This window comes from Arachis stenosperma, chromosome 3 (genome assembly GCF_014773155.1).
Source record: "Arachis stenosperma cultivar V10309 chromosome 3, arast.V10309.gnm1.PFL2, whole genome shotgun sequence".
NCBI lineage: Eukaryota > Viridiplantae > Streptophyta > Magnoliopsida > Fabales > Fabaceae > Arachis > Arachis stenosperma.
Window position 1 is genome coordinate 110,258,545 of NC_080379.1, and position 24,656 is coordinate 110,283,200.

The window sequence follows — 24,656 nt, forward strand, 5'->3', positions numbered from 1 at the left end:
GTTTTCTGTAAAAGCTTTAGAAAGACAACTTTAAGCGCAGAATCTCATAATTACCTTCATAAAACACTTAGGGAGTGGTAAGAACATATTAGTGAGGCAAAGATAAGAGAAAGATAAAAAGTTGAAGAAAAGATAAAAACTAAAGAAAAGTCTGTAAGGTTTTAATAACAAAAAAAAACAGACAGAGATTAGTGAACGAATTAGGGCAACTTAGATAGTACTTGAGTTGCGACTAGGGTTAGGTATTATATGAAAAGTTAAACTGTTTCAGTATAGACTTAATGAACCTATACTTGGGACAGGCGAACTATTCATACCAAAATTTACATAAGCTTTAAATACATATGTTATGAAGAGAAATCAAAGCAAAGTAAAGAAACACAGAGAACAGAATAACCAGAGAAAAGTAGGAGATACAGAGAAAAGAGTAATCAAAGCAGAGTAAAAAGACAAAGAGAAAAGAGTAATGTGATAAAGAGAAATGGTTTGAGCTACGATGTTGAAAAAGTAAAAGCTGTAAAGTTTGTATAGCATGATTGAACAGAGAAAGAAAGAGGTACCGCACAAGAATGTGAAAGTGATAATGAATAATGAGAATGTTAATGAATGATGATAATGAGAATGATTATGTAAGAATCTGCTGCGGAGAGGCAGTCAGATAGATGGTGGTACGACCACTGAGAACGCTTTCCTGGGATACCTTGCTATAATGCTTCGCTGTAAGACAAAGGTTGCTTACAGAGGTATCGAGATGAGTGTGCTCCTGTAAGACAGAGGTTGCTTACAGTGAGTATGTTGTTGCTCCTGTAAGACAGAGGTTGCTTACAGTGAGAATGTTGTTACTCCTGTAAGACAGAGGTTGCTTACAGTGAGTTTGTTGGGCGTATATCGGCTAGTAAGTTTTGCCCTGCAAGACAAAGGTTGCTTGCAGTGGATACCCTGCAAGACAAAGGTTGCTTGCAATGGATATTGCCAACAGGAAAGCCTTATCCAGACAGAGGTTGCTGGGTAACGTCGGGAGCGGGTATGTAACCGACAGATGAGCTCATTACCTGCGCTAGGGCTAGACATGCATCATACTTGGTTGCACATTTCCTTTGTTATGATTGTGGTATGAATGTATGCTTTCCTTGTTTGTATTCCATTCTCTGTGCTTGTGTTATTTTCTTGTATTCTTCTGTTGTGTTCTGCTATCTGTTTTCTCTATCTTCTCTACTTATCTGTGCTTTCTAATTACTGCTTCTTTGTATTCTGCTAATAGTCTGCTAAACAATATAGAATTAATGAACGTAACTAATAACCCCGATCCTACTAAGAACTCCCCAGTTCTTACCCCTTCTCTCTCCCTTCCCCCTTCAGATGGAAGTAAGAGTACCTTACCGTAGTTCGCTGATGACCGTTCGCAAGGAGAGGATTCTGCTCTAGATAGTTTTCTGAGTCTAGGGTGAATATCGTTCTCTGTTTATATGTATATACTGTGAAACCAGCCAACGTCTACACCCCGTTCGTATGCGCACTTTAACATAAATCCTGTGTACGAGACTCCTATTGTGTGGCTACTTCATGAGGCACCAGAGAGACGTCCTGTGGAAAAGTCTGATCGTGCAGAGGAGTAGCAGATGATGTTCTATCTTTTGATGACGTTCCACTTGACTTGAGTTTTGAAGACTTAGAACGTACTTTCCCTCGCTTTAGTAGTTTAGAGGGACTAGGCGAGTATAGAGTCTAGGCTAGCCTGGGTGCCAGCTTAGGGACTTCTTGAACAGGTCAGGACCTGGGATGTTGTATGTATATATATGTATATAGTTATTATTTAGCTATATCTAGGGGTGTTTTAACTAACAGTATATGTTCTAATAAAGCTGGATCACGGAATGTTAACAAATGCTTGAGATGTATTTATGTGTGGTTGTTTATAACTGTTTTATCTATTATTATCTGTGAATTGATTATGAATGATACTGTGTGTTAATCTAAATGTTTTCAAAAAAAAAAAGTACCTCGCAAAATAACTACGCTTTTAACAACGAATCAGGCTCATATAGTAAATAATAGATAATAATTAGGAAGACAAGTTGGTAGCGCTCAGTTTCTAGTATGATCATGACTTACCAGAAATTGGGTCATTACAATTTGGTATCAGAGCAGTTCGTTCCCAGTAGAGCCTGGGGAGTGGACTGACTATGCTTCATTGCATACTCTGCTTGTGTGTCTCATGCCGTTAGGGTATCTTTAAGATACATTTGGCATGAATGTCTATGAGTGCTCATTTTGGGAATGTTCGTACTTAACTTGAGATATTAAGACTGATCACCTTAATATTGATTGTTTGGTGTGGATAAGACCTCAATGACTGTGAATAGGCATGGTTTAATCGAGTTCCGAACGACAAATTCGTGTCAGGCACAACTATTCTTATAGCTGTTATGATCTCCATGGCCATGGCTATGTGATATTTAGATGCTGTAAGGAACGAACTGATATCTTCGTCAGGATGGCTTGAAGGAAATAGACTGCTTGAAGATGGATTCTTGCATGCGGCTGAAATTTCGAGGGCAAAATTTTCTTTTAGGAGGGTAGAATGTAACAACCCTGATTTTCGAGTATGCGAGATATTTTCTGAAGGCACGGATTTTGCCAGAAGATCAGTAAAGGGAACACCTCTTCTATATCAACAAGTATCTCAATCCTGATTGTCATTATGTCATCCTTAAGCTAGAACCTTTTCCGAGGCAAGCTCGATAATGCGGTCACGAAGAACCTAGTTTTTGAACTGTATCGGTTGGCAGTTTTGATTCTGATTTTTCGTAAATAGTCTCTATTTGACGAATCAGACTCGATTCATGAGAGGAGAGAGATAATAGTATAATATTATCATTATATTAGTATTAGAAAATGCTTGAATGATATTATAAGGTTACCTGGTCAGTTTTAGCTAAAAACAGAAAATCGGTTTAACCGGGTTCACAGTTTACTGGTGCAGCTTAGCACCATCACTCTCTGATGACTTTAGCAATGCTAAGGCCTCATTATTCATGTTTTATTCTCATAATAAATATGTTACTAGTGTCATTTATGCTAGTAGCTCAGAAAATAATTTTTAGAGATGTTTTTGCAAGTGTTCCGATACACCTAGTTTTAGTAGTTATACACCTGAGATATTTTAATATTATTTTAATCCACCTCCAAGCCAACCAATCACAGCTCACCCTACACCCCCAAAAACCCCAAGGCTGCCTCATTTGCTCATTGTGGCCGAAAATCACCAAGAGAAAAAGGAGAGAAAGTTCTTGGTTCATAAATCTTCAAAGCTTGATTTCTTCTGAACTAAAACTCAAATCAAAACTCCGATTTCACCAAAATGATCCTCTCTTCTTCCTCTACATAACCATGTGACTTATCAAGGCTGGAAATAAGGTGAGATGGCTGTCTCCCTCCCTCTTCAATTCGGTTTTCAAGGAAAACCATGTAAACATGTGTTTTCTTGATGTTTTTCCTTAGGAATCATGCTTAACTTGACTTGAGGGCCAAGAAACGTGAATTTCCAGCAACTCTAAGGTAATATATCTCTTCCTAACATGCTGAGTGAGATTTGGTCAGTTGAGAGTTTTTGGATTTAAAGTTGTTCTTGATGTGATTTAGGAGGAAAAAGTGCTTAAGGACCACCTGAAAGAGTAACCGGATTTGAAGCAGCAAATCAAGGTAGGGTTTGACGAATTTAATCTTGATTGATTGTGTTTGAGTTGTGTAATTATGATATGGTTTGGCTGTGCTTGAAATTGATTGTTTATATGAGTGATTCTTGTTGAAATTTTGGTGAAAATTTGATGAAATTTTGATGAAATTCAAGCTATGAATGTGTGTTCTTATGGCTGCTGGAAAACGAAACCCTAGAGCTTAAATTGGGGTTCAATTTGTGTTGAAATCTTGTAGAAAAGATGGGGTTTTAGTGACTGCAATTTTATTTTGAATTTTGGTAAAAATCGGTTGCTGAAAAGATTGAAAAACGGGTAAAAACAGAGAAAGAATCTGAAGAATTTACGAAGAACACGAAGAACACTTTGAGTGTGGTGAAGAACAATGAAGAACACCTTTTAGATCTTAGAAAGGGCAAGGAAGTAATTATTTTTGGTGTTTAAGGGGTTATTTGGTAATTTCTGAAAGTTAGGGTGGTAAAAGTAGAAATATTAAAAGTTACGGGTGGTAAAAAGTGAATTTTAAAGGTTAAAAGTAAAAGGTAAGTTAATTTTCGAAAATTTAATAATAAAATAATAAATAATAATAAAATATTAAATAATAATATTTAATTAAAAATAATATTTTAATAAAAATAATAAAATAATGCGGAAAAGGCAGTTTTCTGTAAAAGCTTTAGAAAGACAACTTTAAGCGCAGAATCTCATAATTACCTTCATAAAACACTTAGGGAGTGGTAAGAACATATTAGTGAGGCAAAGATAAGAGAAAGATAAAAAGTTGAAGAAAAGATAAAAACTAAAGAAAAGTCTGTAAGGTTTTAATAACAAAAAAAAAAACAGACAGAGATTAGTGAACGAATTAGGGCAACTTAGATAGTACTTGAGTTGCGACTAGGGTTAGGTATTATATGAAAAGTTAAACTGTTTCAGTATAGACTTAATGAACCTATACTTGGGACAGGCGAACTATTCATACCAAAATTTACATAAGCTATAAATACATATGTTATGAAGAGAAATCAAAGCAAAGTAAAGAAACACAGAGAACAGAATAACCAGAGAAAAGTAGGAGATACAGAGAAAAGAGTAATCAAAGCAGAGTAAAAAGACAAAGAGAAAAGAGTAATGTGATAAAGAGAAATGGTTTGAGCTACGATGTTGAAAAAGTAAAAGCTGTAAAGTTTGTATAGCATGATTGAACAGAGAAAGAAAGAGGTACCGCACAAGAATGTGAAAGTGATAATGAATAATGAGAATGTTAATGAATGATGATAATGAGAATGATTATGTAAGAATCTGCTGCGGAGAGGCAGTCAGATAGATGGTGGTACGACCACTGAGAACGCTTTCCTGGGATACCTTGCTATAATGCTTCGCTGTAAGACAAAGGTTGCTTACAGAGGTATCGAGATGAGTGTGCTCCTGTAAGACAGAGGTTGCTTACAGTGAGTATGTTGTTGCTCCTGTAAGACAGAGGTTGCTTACAGTGAGAATGTTGTTACTCCTGTAAGACAGAGGTTGCTTACAGTGAGTTTGTTGGGCGTATATCGGCTAGTAAGTTTTGCCCTGCAAGACAAAGGTTGCTTGCAGTGGATACCCTGCAAGACAAAGGTTGCTTGCAGTGGATATTGCCAACAGGAAAGCCTTATCCAGACAGAGGTTGCTGGGTAACGTCGGGAGCGGGTATGTAACCGACAGATGAGCTCATTACCTGCGCTAGGGCTAGACATGCATCATACTTGGTTGCGCATTTCCTTTGTTATGATTGTGGTATGAATGTATGCTTTCCTTGTTTGTATTCCATTCTCTGTGCTTGTGTTATTTTCTTGTATTCTTCTGTTGTGTTCTGCTATCTGTTTTCTCTATCTTCTCTACTTATCTGTGCTTTCTAATTACTGCTTCTTTGTATTCTGCTAATAGTCTGCTAAACAATATAGAATTAATGAACGTAACTAATAACCCCGATCCTACTAAGAACTCCCCAGTTCTTACCCCTTCTCTCTCCCTTCCCCCTTCAGATGGAAGTAAGAGTACCTTACCGTAGTTCGCTGATGACCGTTCGCAAGGAGAGGATTCTGCTCTAGATAGTTTTCTGAGTCTAGGGTGAATATCGTTCTCTGTTTATATGTATATACTGTGAAACCAGCCAACGTCTACACCCCGTTCGTATGCGCACTTTAACCTAAATCCTGTGTACGAGACTCCTATTGTGTGGCTACTTCATGAGGCACCAGAGAGACGTCCTGTGGAAAAGTCTGATCGTGCAGAGGAGTAGCAGATGATGTTCTATCTTTTGATGACGTTCCACTTGACTTGAGTTTTGAAGACTTAGAACGTACTTTCCCTCGCTTTAGTAGTTTAGAGGGACTAGGCGAGTATAGAGTCTAGGCTAGCCTGGGTGCCAGCTTAGGGACTTCTTGAACAGGTCAGGACCTGGGATGTTGTATGTATATATATGTATATAGTTATTATTTAGCTATATCTAGGGGTGTTTTAACTAACAGTATATGTTCTAATAAAGCTGGATCACGGAATGTTAACAAATGCTTGAGATGTATTTATGTGTGGTTGTTTATAACTGTTTTATCTATTATTATCTGTGAATTGATTATGAATGATACTGTGTGTTAATCTAAATGTTTTCAAAAAAAAAGTACCTCGCAAAATAACTACGCTTTTAACAACGAATCAGGCTCATATAGTAAATAATAGATAATAATTAGGAAGACAAGTTGGTAGCGCTCAGTTTCTAGTATGATCATGACTTACCAGAAATTGGGTCGTTACATTTCGTCTTTCGTGCATGGACGTTTGTTGCAATTTTCAGGACAGATTATATATATATATGAATGTGATAATTAGTTAAAATACATTTTAATTTTCACCTTTCTAGCCATCAACTAAATACGCACTAGCGAGTAAATACAAATCTAATAAATGCCCTCAATTAATAATGTTATTTATCTTTGCAGTGCATAGATGCTTTTTTTTTCACAAAAATGAAAATGGATTTCATCAAGGATAAGATACGACAGTTTAGTCTGAGGGAACTAGATTCGAAAGGGCGTAGTTAAACCATAAAATGCTTGCATGCGTATTTTCTACACTACTAGATAACACCGTCATAAGCATATACACTGCCAGGTCCTCGTCCAACGGAAAGTTACAATGGAACGTTTGTCTGCTGCCGTTGAACTACCCCGCAACGTTTGGTTAGCCATAGCCATTAAAGTCGCGTCAAACTCCATTGAGGACCAGTGCAGGTTTTGTATGATGTGTTGCATTGCGCGTGATGCAGGTGAAGAGGATACTATGCTCAGGGTGGTTTCCATACCACCCCTGCATGACATGAAGTTGTGGTGGAGATGCGACCCAATAGGGCAAAGATTTTTTAAGAGGTGCTTTGAGATTGGTCACCCGGAGCTTCTGTTTCGGGAGGTTCTATAGGAGCTCTATATACGACGTAACCACGCCATCGAATGGGAAATATTGCAGAATACAGCAAGCAATGGCTTGGACGCTGCCAAGCACGTACTTTCAATGGAGTTGCTTATCCGAAGGGACGACAACGAGGCAAAAAAACTGGTTTAGAACTATTTTGCGCACTCGAAGCAGGTTGTTTACTCCCTGCGTGTTACTCGAGTTGCTTTGCGGTTCTTACAATTTCTTGGCCAGATGAAGTCCAAATACCGAAAAAGGAAGAAGAAAATACGGTATGTGATACGACCAGATGCTTGACACGAGGCCACATGGGTCTTCTGTGTGACTACTGTCGAAGGGCGGCAGAGCGGGACTCCGTCCACGGTGTCGGAGGCTCCGACTATATTTCGTGCATTCACTGTCGCGCCGACTACGAGGTGGAACGATACGTAGACATACCTAGGGTTTAGGGTTGTCAGACATATTGTGGTTGACGGATCAACACTGGGTTTAAGATTGACATATAATTAAAATATTATATTGTTTATCGTGTAATGAATGCTATGTTTTTTATATATCCATGATGTAAATATTTGACAACGATTTATATTATCTATCTGATTACTCGTTTATAAATTTCAACAAATAACAGGTAAACCGTGTCTAGGTTAAACCGATACTTATATCGATCGGATACCACAACACAAAAATAGCAAAAGAAAAAAATAAACTAGAAAATATAAAACGATGAAATGAAAAAAATGGAAGACATTATGATAAAGAAAGTTATACTTTTATTAACATATTTTATTAAGTGGATATCACATTTTGTATGATTTTTCTCGAGTTGACTATATTATTAATTACGAGTTTCAGGAGTGAAAAATTAAAAAAAAACTAAAAATAATGTGAATACAAAGGACGTGATTGGCTGATTGCTAAGGAAGCCGTGTGTGAGGTGAGGGAAACAGAATCGGCATGTTCCTAAATCGATGTGAGTGTGGCTGAGTTTGTGTAGAGGCATGGTACACAACCGATGGGATACCATCGCAAACAGCACCTGGTGCTTATAAATACACCTTAAACAACAGCCATTGACAGTACTACTTGGACCCTTTCTGTTGTCCACTCCTTAAACATAATTGCCCATTCATCTATCGTATCAGGCATTCATTCTTAGAATAGGAGATGGAGTGTCCGACAGGCACCACCAACCTTCCCCGCGATGTTTGGACTCTAATTTCTGTGAGGACCACAGCACAGTCTGTCAGGAACTTGTGCAGTCTCAGGATGTCGTGCACCGCTACACACAGGGCAGGGGATGAGGGTTTCGTATACCGATGCGCCTTGATTCCAATTTTTGACCAACAGAGGTGGAGTGTGAGTCCAATGCACCAAGGGAGAAGGGACTTTTTAGCGCGATGCAAGAAGAGCGGGCACCTGGAAATTCTGTTTTGGGCTGCTGTGTCTGACCTTTTCCTCAACGGGTGTCGCTTTGCGGGGATGGAAACGATGCACGCTGTAACAGCCCAGGGCCATTCGGCCACCCAGTACACAGTATCAATGATGCTGATGCTAGGTGACGATGCCGAGTTAAAGAACAAGGGCTTGGAAACATTTTTGTGGGCTTGAGGCGGCCGATGCCCTAACAATCTGCAAATTGGTGTTTTGAAGCGTTATCCAAGGGTCGTGGACACATCTGCGTTGCGTGCCAGTGCTAAATGAAGAGAATCTAGTCTGTGTTTCGCCTGCATGTCCAAGCCGTGGAAACTTGGGTGCTATTTACCACCATCAACGCTACAGAAGAGGGTATTACGTAAACGACAGTGATAGAGGTGTTGCTCGTGTTTCGTGCATGAATTGTCGGGCAGACTATGAGTTGATCCTGTTTGTCCACCTCTTTGACTGATAGGATAGGATTGGGTTCACCTAATTTTTGGTTATCTAATATATGTATTATGTAAGGATTGTGCTATTATGTAATTATGTTATTATATATATAATTATATATCGTGTTGTGGATCATTTTATGCCTATTAGTAGATAATTTCGTGCACTGCTATTTATGTCTTTCGTCATTTCGTATGAAACAATTTATTTATAAAAAAAATTCCCCGTTAATGACCTCCCTTTCGGTGACTCCCCATTACATCTATAAGTAATCATTTTTGTATAAACTCACTGTCAGCCCTTCAGCCCGTCCTGTCTATTCAAACATCACATTGAATCACTTCAGTAGCAGAGAAGTTCAGATCAAATCCCACCTTGGAAGAAAGATGATTTGGCCTAAGCTCTAGCCAAGATACGCAATTATTGCTACGTCTGTGCAATCCATGATACTCAATATAGCACACATTTTCCCATATCTTTTCTTCGTTTACCGATAAAACCAGGGCATTATTATCTTAATTTTTCAAAAAATAAAAGACATACATTATTTAAACACATTAAAGTGTATTAATTTATTTTTTTAAAACTTAAATGTTGATTAAAAAATTTAAACAAAGTTATCAAAATAAAGAAAAATGAAACAACTTTATATCACCGCACAGGTAACGCACAGTCAAGTAGTCAGTGCATATGAAATGTCAAAAATATCCCTGAGATATAATTTATATACAAGCTATAGACATACCGTATCTGTTTTATCCATTCGTCGGTTCTTATAATTTGTACCTTCTTCTCTAACCTCTCTGCCTGGAGAAAAATTGTTGCAGTCTTCGTCGTCCAGCAGACCTCCCCGTCTTCATCTGAGAAAATATCGCAGGAATCCCTCACCGACTGCCACGTTAGTCCCGACGACCTCGCGAAACTTCTGATTGCAGATTTGATCGACACCATCCGTTGGAGGGAGATGTTTTTGAAGGATAGACTTCAAACGACAGAAGCAGAACTAAGGCAGGCGAGGCTAGAGACAATTACCGCGAAGGTCAGGACGAGGATAAGGCAGCATGAACTAGAGGAAGGTCGCCGATTGCAAGAGAAGTTGCGCATGGAGCTGGAACAGCATCAAACGACCATTCGCCAACTGGATGACAAAGCAAACGAATTGAAGGTAGAAATTGCCGATCTTCGTCAAAGGGAACAGAAATAGATGGCACCATGGCGTGAAGTGGAAGGCAGGCTCGAGGTTGTGGAGATCAAGCTAGGGTTATTGGCCCGCCAATTGTATGGTCAAGCTCCGCTAACGGCACAAGGCTCTAACGATCAGGAGCTCGCCGGGCAGAATGGAGACGATGTCGGGGGTATATGACCTACGGCTTCTATGTTTCAAATCGTTATTTGCTTTGTTTCTTTAGCCGTCCTTTTGATGTTCTGTAATCCCTACCTAAAACTCGGTTGTCTTAATGGTTTCTAATTTTGCAGCATTTGAATTTCTTTGGGGTTTTTTTACTTCCGGGTGAAGCTATAAAATATTGCGTGAACAACAATGTGAATTAATTATTTTAATTTATAGGATCAGACTACCATTTTTTCAACCAAGAAATAGATTTTTTAACAAATCGTCAGTTGCAAGCCATTGTATTGGAAGATTACATAAAGTTACATAAAGATAACCCTACAATAGTGCATTCGGGGGCAGCCTAATAAAGTGATAAACAATCAAGTTCACTAAAATCTAAACATCTCCAAGAAAACCCTGACCTCATAATCTGCCAGGCGGTGCACACACGAGACACGGGACACATCATTCACATCAGCCATGGTACCGCGGGTAAAGCAACTGGTGGACCAACAAGCCACAGCGTGTCCCGGATCCGATGGTCTCTCATCAACCCATCGCTCCCAGAAAATGTTCGCGAAGAACTCCCTGCACCTTTCGACCTTTCCAGAAGTACGGATAAACTCTAACATTTCAACACCCCTTTGCACTTTTTCCTCGTCTTCATGATCACACAGTAGCAACATGGCAAACAGGTAACCTGCTTCGACGCTGCCCTCTGTCGAGGCCCTAGCAAGCAGTTCCATCCTAATGCCACGGCAGGCAATCCAGAAATACTCTATCAACCCCAGTCGGAGTATAGCATCCGCATTTCCTGCTTCAACGCAGCGATCGAGGAACCTCCTTTTCGGCCGGTCAAGGTAAAATAAAAAGGACACTAACGCTATAACTCGCATCGTCGCATGTTGGTACACAGCTTCGGAACTCGCTGCATCCAGGAACACCTTGCAACTCGCCTGCATGTTGAATAGATCATGAATTGAATTCGACGCAACCTTAGCGGCAATCCTCACCCATATATCGCGAGGAAGAAGATTCAGCTGACATTCATGCTCAGCTGGCACGTTCCCTTTCTTTCTATTTATCTTGGAAGATCCAGCCATTTGCAAGGGCATGGCAGAGGCTGGAGGGGTGTTGTTGCAGGATTATCGGAAAATATTAACAGGAGAAACGATCGCCAATTAAGAGATGGAATGTAAGCTTTTATATATTATTATTATCATTTAAACTTATCAGTTATCGCAATAATACCAATTTCCAAAATGTATGTATCCTCAACTATAAAATTTATCTTCTATCCTATAAAAGTTAATATATATATATATATATATATATATATATATATATATTATCGGTAAAAAAATATATATATTATATTATATACTAGCATTAATTAATTATTATGGCTTAGCGCATCAGATGTTTCATTGCCCAACATTATGGATAATACCAGATAATTAATACATTTACTATATGTACTTAAACCCATATTTATATATACTTATACAAGTAGAAATGTCTTTCTTCTGCCAAATGGAAGTGGGCAGTCTCGTTCTCATTTTCCAATTTGCCTTGATTCCTAGAAATGGAAAACGTTAATGACGTCTTGGTTGTTTGCAATTTTATTTAAGCTTATCGATAACAGTTAATATTACGAAACATTAGATAAAACAATTAAATACATGTAGTAATCGTGTAGATTAAGGATTTTTAACCCGATTAAAAAATCATAAATGGTCAAATTAAATTAAATTATCGAATTAAATGATAATTTTTAGTTTGCAATTAATTGCATTCAATTTAATATATTGATTGACAGAACAAACATTTTTTTTTCTATCTAAGTGGGTGCAAGTACACCCCTAGTCCAGACCCTGGTATCCCTGCACCCCTACTTCTGAACCTACTTCCGCGTGAAGTACACGTTTACTCCTGAATGTGGGGTCCGTGTGCCAGTACACCTCTGCTACTCTGTTGGAGTTCTTCAATTTACTTTTCCAGTTCTGAGCATCCAGGCGAGGAAAAACCCCTAAACCATATTCTACCATCAAGCTTAACCAATTCAAACTAAGATCTATCCACGCATGAAAACAGAAACACAATAAAAATAAAAATATATTTAACATCAGGATAACCATGCATAAATTGTTAACAAAAGTGGAGATAATGCTTCATATGGTAATACTAGATACGAGAACTCTAATCAACAAACTTGGATAACACAAACCTCAAAATAGATATTTTTATTCGAATACAAACAACTCCTAGAACACCCAAACCTCGTAATCGGCCAAGCACTACACACACGAGACGTGGGACAAATCTTCCACATCACCCATGGTGCCTTTGGTGTGGCAACTGGTGGATCGACAAACCTCGGGTAGTCCAGGATCCAACGGCTTAACCTCCACCCACGGACCCACAAATACCTGCAAGAAGACTTCTCTACACCTTTCGAGCACCCCAGAATCATGTACAATCACAAAAAATTCAAGTCCCTTTCGCATGTGCTCTTCGTCTTCCTTGGCATGAGATAGTAACAGCATCACACACATGTAACAGGCTTCCAGGTCGCCCCCAGTTGCACCCATAGTCAGAGTATCCATTCCACCGATAGAGTGATCAATCCAGACGAATTCAGTCATCCCCACTCAGAGTAGGGTAGCCAGATTTCCTGCCTCCACACAGCATTCTATGAACCTCTATTCAGGTCAGCCATATTAGTATAGAAAGGACGCAATCGGCAATTCTAACATCGACGCCACCTTGTAAACATCGTCAGACCTCGCTGCATCCAGAAACACCTTGCAAGTTACCTGCATATTGAATAGATCCTTAGTCGAATACGACACAACCTTCGTGGCAATCCTAACCCATATGTCGCGAGAAAGAAGATTTAGCGGACATTCGTACTCAACGGATACGGTCCCTTTCTTTTTGGCCTTCTTGGCTGCGTTCCTTTTCTTTCTGTTCTTCATGGAACCTCCAGCCATTTTGCAAGCAACTTAGGCCAAGGGTTTTGGAAAATATCAAGATGACACATGACCACTAATGAGACATTTTGTGCTCTTATTATATCCTTTTTTGTTGTTAAAATGGTTCAGTGCCTCGTACGTTTCTTTACCGATTGTTCTGGAAAAGATAAGATAATTAATAGGGGACGAACAAAATACTAGTTTTCATTTTTTTACTAGTCTTATCCCTCGTGCCAACCACAGAAGCGATTAATGCAGGTTTTTTTAAATACTTGCTTCCTTTACCTATATTGATATTGTTATTGTTAATTTGTTATTTTTTATTAAAATGAAGCCTTATATTTCATGTGATGTAATGAGTTAATTTAAACTTAAATAATTAAACAAGAAACCTTAGAAGTTGGATCATTTAACAAACCGAACAAATAAAGGGACAAACAAATTTAGCATAATACAGAAATTTAAAAATACATTATACTAAAAAATATTCCTAATTTGCTAAATACTTCTCGGTAAACGACATTTACGGTGTATATACCATCATGTACAATGAACAAATATTCATCTAAAAAAATTGAGGTGGAAATATAAATGTAATGAAACTATAACGAATGAAAGACATTAGTAATCTACGCATGGTTAACAAAATGAAGAAAAGACTCTCGGAGAAAATCGAACAGAGAACTCATACTAACGGATTTGGATCCTCTAAAGTTTGAATTTCACTTTAGAGAGTAAAGTGTGATCTCTCACCATTTATTTCATAGGTGGGACCAAGAATAAATATGAAAGAGAAACTTTTCAAGGGTAGAAGATCACACTTTACTCTCTAAAGTGAAATTCAAACTTTAGATGATCCAAATCCCATACTGAAAGTTGATATTTGATACGATATGGAAAGGTGGGGAGAGGGTGGGGAATAAGTGGATGGATACACTTTACTCTCTAAAGTGAAATTCAAATTTTAGAGGATCTAAATTCGTGACAATGAGGGTCCTACTTATAAAGTATTAAGGAGTTTAACATTTTGAATGAGACTGCAAAATTAAATACAAAAAACTAAAATATAAACAATGAAATGCAACATTATAAAATACATACATACTTCTATCTATAGTTCTATCTATCTATTAAAATAGATAGATTCTATGTATAGTAGTTTCCTATTCAAATGCTTTGGTTTTACAACGCAAGAATTTAATGTTCACTGTTCGATTTTTGTGTTATATTCATGTCAACTTTAGTTACTTGCTTTAATTACTCGCTGAATAAATGTTATCTTTTCTTCTTTTTTTTCCCATCGAAATAGTTTAAATTAATGTTTTATTTTCCTGAAAATAAACCCCCATTATTGACACATTAGTTACAAAAAAAAACAATACCAAGCAATTTTCTATATATATATATATATATATATATACGTGCCTATTATTGAAAACCCCAAATCCTACTAAGTACTAACCCTTCTTCAGTTCTTCTCTGCCGTAACTCCTTCTTTCCACTCTCCGTCTATCCTTCTCCCTTTCCTTATTACTACCACACTCCACTGCTCTCTCCGCCGTCTGCCACACCGCCAAAGTCATCTTTGCACACGACTTCTACTACGCACTCTCTTATCGACATCATCCGTGTGGATGAAAAGTCCGCAGATTATGACCTCGTTGAGGCCGCACTGGTCAAGAGGGAGGAGATTTGAAGGATAGACTTGTAACAATCAAAGCAGAACTGAGGCAGCGAAGGTGGAGATGTTGGCCGCCAAGTTCGTTTTTTAGGCAAAGAAGGATGAACTGGAGGAAGAGGAGAAGGAAAGGCAACGATTGAAAAAGGAGTTGAAAATAGCATAGCAAAAGAATGACATCATCCTTCACCAATTGGACGTCAAAGCAAAGAATTGATGGCAGAAATCGTCAAGCGCCGTGAATGGGAATAGCTTGAGGCTATACCGTGGTGTGACCTAGAACGCAGGATCGACGTTTTGGAGAATAAGCAAAAGTTTTTGCTCCGTCGAGGTCGTCATCCAGCCAGGCAGAATGAAGACGGGGCCGGAGTTATTTGACCTGCTGCACATGCATGATATCTTAATCTCATGTTTTCCGTCGAGGCTTGTATGATCCTTTTATTTCCTTTGTTTGTTCTGTCTCCCATTTGATCTTCTGTAGTGGAACTTAAACTCTTATAATATAATTATATCTACTTTCATCTGTCTTTTCTTAATTTCAAAAGTCATGTGACCTGTTGACACACAATTAGGGATTTATGTTACGATGAAGCCAAATACCATTTCCAAATCGTGATTTCGGACCATTTCTGCAATTATTTACGTGTGCGTTATCAAAGACGTATTTATCGATTTATCCTTCCTTGCAGAGTGGTATTACCCCACAGGCAGCACGTTTGATTGTCACGAATGTTTACGGGTTCCTTTTGATGTAAGGTCACATACCGTCATTTACACTAGAAAATAAAACAAAGGAATGTAGACATAGTATCATTCTTATGATATCCTAATATTATATGAAATTATAGGAAATAAGCATCTTTCAAATTAGATTGCTTTGATGAACAAAGAATACGAAGCCATTGATCGAAACAAAATTCAAATTACTTCTCTCTCAGGTTATAATAAAACATTTAGTGCAATTACATAATAAAAACTCCTTAAAATATGAAAGCAAATTTTGTTCTTTAAAGGACAAGTATTCAATCTCTCAACCGGTTATATTATACGAATACAATTCCGTGGTTCAATTGGAACATAGATGCATGTTCATTATTCAACATTTGTACAGATTTTATACACCATCGTCAATTATCATTCCTCATACAAAAATTATCTCGTACCCATTTTTTACCTGACCCCTTTCAGTCACTCCCTATTGCCTATCCATGTTACCAGTTTTATATAAATTCACTGTCACGGTCTTAGTACCCAGCCCCAGAAAAAACCTTTCGATGGTTTAAAAGGTTCATTGATTAAACAGTCTTCTGTCCATTCAAACGTTACTTCAATAGTGCAAAGTTTAGATCATATCCCACTCAAGAAGAAAGCATTATTTGGACTAAGTTATAGCCAAGATACGCATTAATTGCGTCGTTTGTGCCATCCACATAATTATGATAAATTAATTGATCAAATTGATAGTCTTTTAACAAATAAAATAAAATAAAATAAAATACACCATCAGTATGCATAGCAATTAGCAAGGGGTTAATGAAGGATCATAACAAATCGGCATTTGCTAGTCACTGTATTGGCAGATTACATAACGGATTACATAAAGATAAACCCACCATAATACAGTCGGAGGCGAATTAACAAGATAATTAAACAGTCACGTTCATTCAGATGCAAACTTTTCTAATAAGAGCACAATGACATCGTTGGAAACGCCCCTAAAGAACTTACTGCAGCTCTCGAGCTGCCCAGAAATACGGATAACTTCCATCATTTGAACACCCCTTTTCACGTCTTCCTCGTCTTCGTGATCAAACATTAGCAACATGGCACACAGGTAACCTCTTCGACGCTGCCCTCCGTTGAAGCCCTAGCAAGCAGTTCCATCCCTTTGTCACAATGGCCATCCCTATTCGCATGCACATTTCCTACTTCCACGCAGCAATCAAGGAATCTCCTTTCAGGCCCGTCGAGGTAAACTAAAAAGTGCGCTAACGGTTTATACGACATCGTTGCATGCTTGTAAACACGTCTGAACTCATCTCACCCAGGAACACCTTACACGTCGCCTGCATGTTGAATAGATCCTCAATCGAATTTGATGCAACAATTGTGGCAATACTTGACCATATTTCGCGAGGAAAAAGATTCAGTGGATATTCGTGCTGAACGGATACGTCCAATTTCTTTTTGTCCTTCTAGGAACTTTTAGCCATTTGCAAGGACTTCGTGGAGGGATTATTGGAGATTATAAAGAGGATAGATGAATTTGTAAATGACCTTGTGGTATTTTGCTTTTTAATATACTGCCATTGGGGGGAGGGATGGGGTGTTATGGTTTAGTACCGCATACGTTTCCCGAGATGTTATCTTCATTTACCGATGCGTCCAGATAGTATAATAATTATATTGATTAAAAAAGCATTTATCGTATTTAATTGGGAACACATATTACAATTCCCTCCATAACCTTGCTATACACCAACAATCTCTCCATATTAAAATTAAAAAGTTCATCGATTGGAATTTATATTGGGAATTAATTCTTGATCAAAATTAATTTTAAAAATATAATAAATTTATTGAAATTAATAGTGGTGAATAAGACAAATGTTATTAATTTTTTCTTTGCTGGTGCAAGTACACCCCTATTCCTGAACCTAGAGTCCCTGCAACCCTACTCCTGAACATAGGGTCCGTGTGCAAGTAAACCTCGACTACTGTTGCACCATTCTAGTTGCTTTATTTATTTACTCCTCCATTTTTTAGCATCCAGGTGAGAGAAAAACCTATAAACTGTATTTCACCATCAAGCCTAACCAACTCTCCCTCTGCAGGGTCTACCAGATCTCCTCTAACAGTCGGATGGCAATGTGAACAGAAGGTGGTTGGTACGTCATGTTTAGAGAGAGGATACTCGGAATATACCCAACCTGGGAAACGGCATCGGATCAGGTGGATGGCTTTTCACGTAACCTGCTTCTTCATTACCAGAGTTACCAAGAGGCCGTGACCGCCTGGAACGGCTACTTCCAGGTGACTGCATCGCCTGTTCTGGGGCTGGGCAGCAAGCTCCCGCCGGCGTCGGAGTTCAATCGATTTGTTCACGGCAGACGGCACGATACGATGGTGACGTCGACTCCCACGGAGGTACTAGGTGCATTTTCTAAGCGAAAACTATCTTCTTGCGATGCCCCCACATCTAGTCACTTGCAGTCAACCAATCGATTGAGGACCTACAACAGGCCATTGCATCGATAGAGTACTGTGTATCCTAGATCGAAAGAGAAAGACGGGAACTCAAGACTCAACTGGGAGAAATCATACGACAGCTGGCCGATATTTTGCTGGAGAGGTAAAGTCCCAGGTCTTAGGGGTCAGTGCAACAACGGGATGGAGACATCGTAAACCGACCCCTCCTCGGCAATGTATGTAATTGGGGTGGCTCATGTAACTGAGAACGGGCTGTGGTATTGTAGTGTTCAGGTCTATTTTTTTTTCGGGTGGGCCTATTAGCTAATGCCGTTATGAAGTACTGACTGCTAGATGCGAAGGTTATGCGTGTGAACATTATCTTTAAAACATAGTGATAATGGATTGTTCCACACATTCATTTTCTTTACGAATTTAATAATTTGTGTATAGCCGCATGCTTAAGCTGAATCATCATCCAACGAATCCTCCATACCAGATCAAACTTAGGATTCTCCAAGCACAACAACAGAAACACAATAAAAATATATTCCGTATGAGGATAATCATGCATAAATTCCAAACAAAATAGCATATAATGCTACATACTGTAAACCCATACACGAGGAGAGGCATAAACCATAAACAACAAGATTCAACAACACACATCAATAATTTAAATGCTTCGATTCTACAAAGCAATAATTTAATACTGACTGTCCTTGCCAATAAAATAATTTAATTTATTCCTTTACCTTTCCAAAAATAAAAGAGGTGCATTATTATTTTATTGAATAATAAAATCTCCTTAAAAAGCCACATCAAATTCTGCTTATTAAAGGATAGGTATTCATCCTCAACCAATCATATTGCACAAATGCAATCCTGGGTTCTGTTGGAAAAAATGTCCATGTTAAATATTCAACGTTTCTGTTAATTTTATGCACCAGAAAAGTTAGTTTTATAGAGTATTTTAATTATTATATCCTAAGGAAATTGAAATATTTAATACTGCTGTTAGATTGTTCAGCAACTAATTGTAAATGCAATAACTAATTTGGTGGTGCTCCTTTTTTTTGGTTCTGGGTGTTCCTCTTCTTTGTTCAGCTATGTTAGGATTTTTTCTTTTTGGGTATTGTAAAGAGGACCATACCATACCAACACTTGAGCCCATCATTGGTTTCAGAAAAAAATTATAATCTATAGGTCCATCTGGATTGAGCCAAGTTCAACCAGCAGTGTTCCAACCTGACCCGCCCCAACCCGAAAAGAGTTCTGCCTCTCCATCATCATTCTCTAGCCCACCTTCTCCACGCCGCTTAGATTCTTCCTTGTTGATCGTCTCTGGCAAAGCCATACGTATACCCAAAAAAACACTCCTTGTTATCAACGACGATCGAAACCCCTTTCGGCAATGATACTATGCAGATCGTCATCCTCCGAACCAATGATTCGTGACAAATGCGCCATTCGGAGAGTAGGCAGCTTTGCACTGTGATTTCACAGGAGAAAGCTTACTGCAACTCCATTGACGGTCAGTGACGGATACGTAGACATCAAAGTGTTTCTTGTATGCGTCAAACGACGTCCACGACGCTTCTCCTTCCTTCCCAGCCCACCTCCGTCATCTTTGATTTAGGGTTAAATAGAATCACTAACTGCCATTAATTTAGGTCTTAAAACATCATAAACTAATTCTACATAAACCTAAATAATTTTCGAATGTAACAAAAATAACCAACTACAAAGTTAAATTTGTAAACTAACCCCTCTGACACATGATGGCCACTAACCAATCAAAAGAGGGAAGAGAATGGGTGATCTCTACCATTAGATTAAAAAATGAGAGACATCCGACAGCCAACATCAAATGGCACACCAGTCAGCCAAAGAAAAGTGGCATGTGCACTGGTGTGCCAAAGAAGTTCGGCACATGGAATCCGTGCCCATCAGAGTGATACGGAATCATGATAAGATGAAAATAAAAAAAGATTTTACTTCTTTTATTTGCCCCTAAATTTTTTTAAAAAATTCAAAAAAAAATTTATTTATAAAAAATTAAAAAAAAAAGTTACTATAAATTTTAGAGGTTTTTGTCTCACAATTTTAAAATCTTAATGCATAAGTTCACTAAAATAAAATAGACTAAATTATAATTAGCCCTAAAATAATAAAAACAAAATAAAATAAAATACACATAAAATAAGTCCTAAAATAAATATTAATAAGGTGATGCTTATTTGATTTAAAGGTTAAGTATGATTTTGGTTCTTAAGATTTAGGTCGAAAATTTTATTCGTTTCCAACTTTTTTTTGAGCTTGAAATCATCCCTAACGTTCAATTTAGATTTAAAGTCATCCTTCGGATAAAAATACTCTTATTAGTTTCTCTCTCTCTTTATCAGAGTCTTCTTCCTTCTTCACCTCCTCCATCACTCTTTATATTTGCCGAATTTTCTCAAACTCTAACAACAACAACCACCATATAACTATTGTCCTTTTAAAACTCAAGCAAATTAATCAAGCAAATAAACAAACTAATCAGACAAATTAACAAATCAACACAATAAAGAGATGATTCAATTTAACATAACAGCTAAACAACTGTGATAGAGATGAAAACAACAGAGATGGGAAAAACTAAAAACACACACACAACGCACACAACAGGTCACACGTACAATGCAAACACAAAATAGAACGAAGAGCAATTTCAATTGAGAGAGATACAGCATATAGAGAGAAGAGGGAATCCAAGAACAAGTTTTTATCAGCTTCAGCTGAAGAACAAGATGATGGTTGAAAATACCCAGAAATCAAGCATCATTGACAACTAAATCACTGCAAACCCTAACAACGAAAATGAAGAACTTGAGGAGGGAGAGATCCTTGACGATGACTCCTTCAGCACCTCCAGGCCACCTTCCTACTCTAGCGCCGACGCCCTTGCCCACAACCCGACCCCTACCCACTTGAGAACTTTTTGAACTTCTGGTTTGATAACCCCTCTGCTAAGGAGGGGGAGGGAGGTGCAGGAGGTTGGATGGTTGGGATGGCAAGCAGGGAGAGGGAGGTGCGACCGGCGAGATCAGACGAGACTGGGGAGAGGAGGGCGATGAATTGGAAGAAGTCAAGGAAGAAGGAGAGGAGGGCAGTGAATTTGGGAACTGATGATAGTGAGTGCAAAGAAAGAGGAGGGTATTTTTGTCCAAAAATTAGAGAAAGGATGATTTTAAAATCAAGTTAAACTTTAAAGACGATTTTGTATGCCAAAAAAGGTTGGGGATGAAAAAGATTTTCGACATATACCTTAAGGACCAAAATTGTACTTAACCCATGATTTAGCTTGACTAATTAGAGATTTCAATGCAACTTAAAAATAGTAAGACGCTTGGTTTCCATAATCATTGACCACTGTCTTGGCTAATTCTTGATGCATATCTTGAACAAATAATTTAGCAATGTTTGCAAAACATTCTTTTATTCTCTTAGATGTTGCTCTTGTAATTGGACTAATTGGTATATGACAATTCTTAGTTTATCCCACGGAACTCGTATCATTCCCTTTCTCTTGAAAAAGATTCATCCTCGAATCTGCATCCATATTAGAAGGGGATAGGTCAAAGACATTAAAAGTATTTGACATATTATACTCACCTGAAAGGTCAATCTTATAAGCATTTGATCCTTTCGAGCACCTGAAATGGACCATCACCCTAGGATCTAACTTTGATTTTCTTTGAGTAGAAAATATATCCTTTCTCAAATGAACCCATACCCAATCACCAGGTTCGAAAACAAGTTGTTTTCGACTTTTATTTACCTTTTGAGCTGTCAACCTATTCTTCTTTTCAATCATCTCACATGCTTTCAAGTGCATTGATTTAACCTTTTCAACTTTACCTTTTGCATCCAAACTAACAAGATCACTCAAAGGCAAAGATAATAAGTCCAAAATAGTTAAAGCATTAAAACCATACACAAGTTCAAAAGGAGAAAAACCTGTAGAAGAATGAGTTGTTCTATTATAAGCAAACTCAATAAAAGATAAACAATCTTCCTAAGTTTTTAGATTCTTACCAACAACAGCACATAATAAGATCCCTAGTGTTCTATTTACTACTTCAATTTGACCATCATTTTGAGGATGATAAGTGGTAGAATATAATAATTTTGTTTCTAGCATACTCTATAACACTTTCTAAAAATGACTCAAAAATTTTACATCATGATAAAAAATAATAGATTGGGAAACACATGCAACGCACAATCTTTCTAAAGAACAAATAAGCAATATTTGTTACATCATTAGTTTTATGGCATGCAATGAAATGAGTCATTTTACTAAACATGTCTACCACAACAAAAATGCTATCTCTACTTTTTCTAGTTCTAGGAAAACCAAGAACAAAATCTATAGAAATATTAACCTACGGATGTACAAAAATGGACAATGGGGGTATACAAATCATGTGGTAACAACTTAGATTTAGCTTGTTTAAAAGCAATGCATTTAGCACAAAGTTTTTCAACATTTCTATGCATGTGTGGCCAGTAAAAATATTCAAACAATACATCCAAATTCTTATGCATACCAAAATGACCCATCAAACCCCACTGTGTGACTCCAGAACAAGTAAATTCTTAATAGAACAAACATTCACACAAATTCTATTACCATGAAATAGAAAAGCTTCATGCCTATAAAATTTGTTTAATGCACCATATTCACAAGAGGCATAAATAGCAAAAAATTCAGAATCAATTGTATGCAACTCTTTTAAAAACTCAAATCCTAACAACTTAGAAGTAAGTGTAGTAATCAAAGCATACCTCCTAGATAAAGCATTATCCACTATATTTTCTTTACCTTGTTTAAAAGCAATCACGTATGGAAAGGTGTCAATAAATTCTACCCATTTAGCAAGTCTTTTATCAAGCTTACCTTGTCCTTTTAGGTCCTTTAAAGATTCATGATTCATGTGAATCACAAACACCTTAAGCAGTATGTAATATTGCCAAACCTCCAATGCTTAAACCAAGGCATACAATACTTTGTCATAAGTTGAATATTTGCATTGAGCTAAATTTAACTTTTCACTCAAATAGGCAATGACTCGTTTTTCTTGCATCAAAATAGCACCTATACTAATTCAAGAAGTATCACATTCAATCTCAAAAGTTCTACCAAAGTTAGATAAAACAAGAATAGGGACAGAACACAAACAATCTTTTAGCATATGAAATGCAAGTTTTTGTTCTTCTTTTCATTTAAATCCAAAATCTTTTTTTTATAACCTCTGTGAGAGGTGCAACGATGGCAGAAAATTTTTTTCACAAATCTCTAGTAAAACCCAGCTAAACCATGAAAACTTCTTATCTCAGAAGCATTCTTATGCGTTGGCTATTCTCGAATAGCCTTTAGCTTTTACTCATCAACCTCAATTCCACTCGCACTCACACCAAAACCAAGAAATACAACTCTATCAATACAAAATGTGCACTTCTTAAGATTGGTATATAATTTTTTTTGAAGCACTTCCAAAACAGTTGAGACATGTGACAAGTGGTCATCCAAACAAGTGCTACAAATGAGAATATCATCAAAATAAACAACAACAAATTTACCCCAAAAATATCGCAAAAACATGATTCATTAGATGCATAAAAGTACTGGGTGCATTAGTTAACCCAAAAGGCATTACTAACTAGTCATATAACCCATGTTTTATTTTAAATAAAGTCTTTCATTCATCTCTTAGTTTTATTCTAATTTTATGATACTCATTTTTTAAATCAATTTTAGTGAATATGCATGCACCATGTAATTCATTAAGCAAGTCATCTAACCTAGGAATACGATAACGATACTTTATTGTAATCTTATTGACTGCACGACAATCTACACATATCCGCCAAGTATAACAGAGTCTTATGCTTAAGTCATAAAGCTGAAGTGGCAAGGTATTACGACCTCTAATAGTAAATATATATATAGTAATAGTTGAAAGAAATTTTAACTAGAAGTCTGTGAAGAAGAGATAAGCAAGGTATTAAAGAGAAAATCGCATCACTCCGCATAAGAGATAAATATAAGAGAAGAATTCCAGAGATACATATAGCGAAGCTTCTAACTCGGCTCGCGAAGATAAACCGGAAAGAGCATATAAGTATATACATACATATATATAAGAGAATCCCAAAATGACCCAAATCAGAAAAAAGGACAACTTGTTTCTCTGAGTCAACCTCTAGGAGGAACAAAATACAAAATACAAGGTGGAGAGTTTGCATACATATATAAATATAAACAAAAATACGCTCTTGAGTCCCAAGAGTTCTTCACTTCATCAAAGTCTCCAAAATATGGAGTGGTGCTTCTCAACCTGCATCTGAAAAATAACAATATTTTATATGATGAGAACGGGGGTTCTCAGTATGGTTAAGGTGCCCACATACATAATAAATAAGGT

At 37.4% G+C, this 24,656-nt stretch overlaps 1 protein-coding gene across 1 annotated transcript; it reads right to left on the reverse strand.

Annotated features, from left to right (window-relative positions):
• Positions 1-10,730: 10,730 nt before the first annotated feature.
• LOC130966581 (putative F-box protein At1g67623) lies at positions 10,731-11,444 on the reverse strand. Its single transcript, XM_057891395.1, has one exon. It carries the CDS (start codon positions 11,442-11,444, stop codon positions 10,731-10,733), a length of 714 nt encoding a protein of 237 aa, XP_057747378.1.
• Positions 11,445-24,656: the final 13,212 nt, after the last annotated feature.

What these genes read in the sequence shown, in the direction of transcription:
- LOC130966581 (XM_057891395.1), bottom strand. Translation starts at nt 11,444, where the DNA reads ATGGCTGGATCTTCCAAGATAAATAGAAAGAAAGGGAACGTGCCAGCT.